At 32.6% G+C, this 5,788-nt stretch overlaps 1 protein-coding gene across 1 annotated transcript; it reads left to right on the plus strand.

Annotated features, from left to right (window-relative positions):
• Window positions 1-530: 530 nt before the first annotated feature.
• On the plus strand, window positions 531-2,598 carry LOC101720337 (olfactory receptor 8K3). The gene is made up of 2 exons (XM_004875351.4): window positions 531-761; window positions 1,639-2,598. Exon 2 carries the CDS (start codon window positions 1,657-1,659, stop codon window positions 2,596-2,598), a length of 942 nt encoding a protein of 313 aa, XP_004875408.1. The 5' UTR covers window positions 531-761; window positions 1,639-1,656.
• Window positions 2,599-5,788: the final 3,190 nt, after the last annotated feature.

A 5,788-nucleotide genomic window follows, 5' to 3' on the forward strand; every position in this document is an offset into this window, starting at 1 on the left:
ACCAAACCAAGCCAAACCAACAACAAAAAGGATTTAAACTGTTTCTTATTGTGCTTACTGAAGGTATTTTTCAAATGTAATAATTTGTTCTACATTTGTATTTAATATCAGAGTGAGTCTGAAAGAGCATAGTAGGAGATTGAATAGCCACAACCACATAAGTAACAGTATATGCCAGTTTCATACAAATGACCTGTGATTGATTTGATGCATAATGTGAATTGTATGAAATCTTTGTTTACTTGTAGCTCAAGTACAGCTGGCCACCATGGAACCTCTCACTCAAAAGTGTGTCATTTCTATTTCTTTCTTTTTTAAAAAAGGAAAATTGGTGCTCACAAGTTTTTATATCAATAATAATGAACTTACATTAAGGTCCTGTATTCATCTTCTACTATGCTGTATTTAAATCCTTAGGTTATAAGAAACTCGGGTGGATTTCATCTGGCTCACACATACTTGTCTGCATAATGTGTGATGTCATATTTGGAAGAAGTCCTTGTGACATAACACACAGAGGATTCCAAAATACACCCAAGAATCTAGGAATATATAGCCTTTACTATACTGTTATCTCTATGATATCTTATAGAATACTTCTGATTTTACACAATGTATGTTTATAAAATATTTTACAAGATGTCAACATTATTTTGTTTAAATAATAGCATCTTTCATCCAAGAAAATTTTATGAATCTTCATTTTCTAAAACCAGTGCTAATGAGCTCTCTTTCTCCTAATCAAGATACATCATGTACAGGTACAAACACCTAATGATAAATGTAAACGTAATGTATACCTAAAATGTTCCAATAAAAGAATTTAAGTAAATAAAAGAATACTCAGAAGGGAAGAATATTTCCAGGAAATTTATGTAAAAGCAACTTATATTGAAATGTCATTAGAGTACTTAGAAATAGAAGATAAGTATTGAAAACCAATAGTACATCGATTATCTAACAATACTCATGGATTGGGGGCGTGCAGAGGTAGAAATATAAACATCCTTAAATAGTTAAGTATATACTGCATATATGTAAAGAAAAATTATTTCAAGAGGACTGTCATTAACAATTGAAAAACAAAAATATGCAAATGTACTTTATTTATGAGAACTATTTCCAGAAAGCTTGAACACTTTGAATCACTTAATTATTCTTTCAATCAAAATTGCAAGGATATGTTTTTGTGTATGAGTATAGAATATGAGATAAATTGTTTCTGCAAAGTAAACATTCTATGGCTAGTTATATGGCTGTCTAAGTATGAGGTCTTTTCAACCTTTTAAAAATTTATGGATAAGGGTATTGTTTGGAATACATAGTGGGTATAGTAAGATGTTGACTAATGCCAGTACCTCTTTACTTCCTAAGATAACCAATGTATGGCTTAACAGTTAATAAGATACTTTTGTGAATATAATCACATGCACTGAGAAACAGTAATGTTCTGCTTTCTATTTATATGTATTAATACATAGTTTATTTTAAAAATTGAGAAGATAGTATAGTTTTATTTGGAAATATTTAATATTGGAAAGTTTGAATGTAACTCATTTACCTAGTTTTGCATAATAAGAGTCCTCCAGGTGATAATATTTCCATTTTTCCCCTATGATAATGTTCCTACAAACATAGGTCTTCTAATCATCTTGGATGGAGGGGCACAACCTCACAGAACTGACTGAATTTACTCTGCTGGGCATCACAGATCGCTCTGACCTACAGGCTCCACTGTTTGCACTGTTCCTCATCATCTATGCCATCTCAGTGCTGGGCAACCTGGGGATGATCATCCTCACCCAGGTGGACTCCAGTCTGCAAACTCCCATGTACTTTTTCCTCAGACACCTGGCTCTCACAGATCTTGGCTATTCCACAGCTGTGGGACCCAAAATGTTGGAAAATTTTCTTGTGCATCCAAATACAATCTCTTATTATTGTTGTGCTGCCCAGCTGGCTTTATTTCTTCTGTTTATTGGTAGTGAGCTTTTCATTCTGTCTGCCATGTCTTATGACCGCTACATGGCCATCTGTAACCCTCTCCTCTACACTGTCATGATGTCACAAAAGGTATGTTGGGTGCTGGTGGGAATACCCTATCTCTACTGCACATTTATGTCACTTGTAGTCACCACAAAGCTTTTCACTTTGTCATTCTGTGGCCACAATGTCATCAGTCATTTCTACTGTGACTGCATTCCCTTGTTATCTTTGCTGTGTTCAAATACTCATGAAATTGAATGGATAATTATGGCCTTTGCAGCATTTGATTTGATTTCCTCTCTTCTGATGGTTCTCGTGTCCTATCTGCTCATTCTGATAGCCATTCTCAGGATGAAGTCTGCAGAGAGCAGGTGCAAGGCTTTGTCCACCTGTGGGTCCCACCTGACTGTGGTCACCATGTTCTATGGGACGCTTATATTTATGTATGTACAGCCCAAGTCCAGTCACTCCAGTGACACTGACAAAATGTCTTCCATGTTTTATACTTTGATCATCCCATTGTTGAATCCTGTTATCTACAGTTTGAGGAACAAAGATGTAAAATATGCCCTTCAAAGGACCTTGAGAAAGATATGCAATATCTGTTCTTAAAGGCTGAATACAGTGGGAGTTCTATACATCAGATTTGGATGAGAACCTGCTGTTTTCCTTCAGAATGTATGGCAAGCACAAGCACTCTGAGCACATATTTAAACATGAGCCTTCCATAAGCTAAAAACAAGGCCTTGAAAAAGCTGCTAAGTATTTGCCTTCCTTGAAGAGAAGAGAAAAATTTTAAACAGTGACTGAATAGACTTTATAGTAAACTAGAATTGAATTAGAGACTATAGACCTTAAGATCATGAAGCAGAAAGCATATTTTCATGTGAGTGAGGGCAAACAGTAGATACAAATGAGAAGCTAAATGATTCTTTAGCATATCCTCAACCATTATAATAAACTTGCCAGTGTGTGTGTGTATGAGTGCATGTGTGTGTACACTAATTAAGATATACTTCTTACTGTAAGGCATTCTTTCCTTTCTTTTCTGATTTGACTTCCTAATTTCCATCCTAATTTATATCTTATTGTCTGCTGTTCTAATGGATGATTACTTTTCCACCACTCACAGAATAATTTAAAGTTATATGTCATAATCTGTTTTTATTCATATATAAAATGTCTAATCTGCAAAGAAGTAACTTTCTAGTTTTCCTTTTTTGTGGCTGACTTTTCTTATATGTTATATAAAAGTATTCTATTCTTAGGATTCATTCTTTGAATCAATTTGATAGTCTGCTTGTTAGAAGCCCATGGATAATCTTAAGATTTGAACCATGCCATATTGATAATTAGTGTAGTGTGGTATGTGTCAATGTCCATAGAATTTCTGAAAATACTTCAGGAAAACTCTAAAATTTCTTACATATCTTCATTATTTTTCATATTAATATTTGTGTAATTTTCTTGCATCATGGGAAGATTGATACAAAATTTAATAAAATATCTGTGTAGTCAATGAAATATGAATAGAAATAATTAGTTAAATTAATAAAATTCTGTTTTTCTCATGTGGAGACAAACACTTCCACAGCATTTATACCATTTATTTAATATTTACTGTGTCACCATTACATACCTAATTGTTGCCTGTTTATTCATATGTATCGATAAGAACATATTGTCAATTTCTAGTAAGCATATGTCAAAGGTAAACTGAAATTTTAATATTATTTTGTTCTTGTGAGCACGTTTATATTTAATTTTAGATGATATGTTTGGTAAATTATTTTAAATGTTTCACCAAGTTAACATCAGCAAATAATTATACCTTTTAAAGTAGAGAAAGTTAAGAATTTCTAATACCTGAATAAAAATATAATGAATAAACAATCTAACATCCCATTTTTGAAATAAATCTTGGTGGAAATCTTGATAGTCTCTCAATAATCAAAACCAAAAGACAATGTGGTAACATTTCATACTTTTTAACACATAACACTTATTTTTTCTTTCATTTCATTATCTTTTATTATTACAGGGATAAGTTATTTCCAAAGGTATACATTTCTCTATATAACAACAATTTTAAAAACCAAGAACTAGGTTTTAATTTTATTTACTAAAACAATTTCTGCCACTATAATTTCACATTTTATACAATAGCGACTCAGATTCTTCAATGCAATTTGAATAAGAAAAATACAAGAAAACAGGGACATTCTGAATGTCTACAAGTTAGCAGTTGGTGATTTTGCATTACTATCATAAGCAGTAATGTATTATAATTTTCAATTACACAAAGACTGGGAAATGCATTGGAGAAAAATCATGATAAATAAAATGTCAAACAGAAATTTGTATTCAAAATAACTTGACCCTCCCCCCAAAAATCACATTCAAGTGGCTTTATATATGAAGTTTACTAAATGTTTAGGGAATAAAGAGTTACAGTTATCTCTGAATCCTTTTAAAAATCTAAACAAAAGGATATTTTTGCAACTTTCTGAGGAGCACTTGCATGATGTCAAAGCCAGAGAAAGGCATCATGTAAATGAAAGTGTAACAAATGAATAAAGCAGCATGTCCAACAGTAATATACCATGTTAGGTTAAAGTCAGGAATTTATTTTTGATATAATATTCACAACTGTAATGCAATTTAAGTACCTAAAATTGAAAGCACTAAATAAATCTCACTAGATATGAACAAATTTTAAATTAAAAAGCATTAAGGACATCTTTGACTAAACTAATATTAAAATAGAACTTTCCAAAACTAATAGTGTTCTCTTTTTTTCCCTTCTATCCTTCATTTCCATTAATTGCTTTTACTCATTTTCCTCTACAAAGGGTGACACTATTTTTAATTCCAACAGAAATCTCCATATTAATCAAAAGATTGTTTTGAACATCGATAGTATTAAGTATATATCCAGGGCATGTCTTTCCACCACATATTCCTAGCACAATAGCACATCTCTGCTCTTCATTGTAAGGCTTTATTGACCACTATTCACATTGTACTCTCTTTGAATGTCAATATTTAATCCTGATCATGGATAAACATTATCTATGGGTCCACAAGAGTTGCAAACAAGAACTGCCCCAACGTGTGCATGTGTGCATGTGCGTGTGTGTGTGTGTGTGCATGATTATGAATCAGAAGGGAAAAGATGTTTAAAAACAACTGAAAATAATGATTGATGAACATAGCAATAGGAATTTAAAGACTGTGCAAAGTAAATAATCACAAACACAAGAGAAAGCAGAATGATACCATACCTGATTAGTAAATAAATGCATTACCAATGGCAATTTCCATATGAATGACAAGTTCTAGCAAGGGCTTATCTATTATAAAAGGAGATCACTCCTTCAGATCAAATTAGTATGAAAAGAAAAAGAGTGAACTAAGTTTCAATTTGCATAAAGTATTAAATTTTTCTGATGAAGATAAACAGAGACTTATGCAAATATCTAAAGTTAATTTTATTCCTCTGAATTGTGCATTGTGAGATCCCATATTATTTAATACAGGAAATGCAGTTTTTTAATAATAAAATATCAAAGCATTTGAGGTTAATAAAATCCCCTGAGATAATTAAACTATATCTCAAAACTAAGCATGGAAAAGCAAGAATGCAGATGAGGAAGCTGTCCAGTGATGAACTTCCGGGTCACACCAGTTGTGACCACAATTCAGACAGGAGCGCACTTGACAGGAGCTGGGAGACCAAGTCACACACCCCAGGGCCAGCTTCAGTGTAAGAAAGAGAAAGCTGGAGGAGGCAGGAAGGGGA

This window comes from Heterocephalus glaber, unplaced genomic scaffold (genome assembly GCF_053883595.1).
Source record: "Heterocephalus glaber isolate CG9 unplaced genomic scaffold, H.glaber_assembly_v1.0 deba00000896, whole genome shotgun sequence".
NCBI lineage: Eukaryota > Metazoa > Chordata > Mammalia > Rodentia > Bathyergidae > Heterocephalus > Heterocephalus glaber.

Excerpts from the sequence above, each read along its gene's own strand:
- LOC101720337 (XM_004875351.4), top strand. The coding sequence starts at position 1,657 with ATGGAGGGGCACAACCTCACAGAACTGACTGAATTTACTCTGCTGGGC.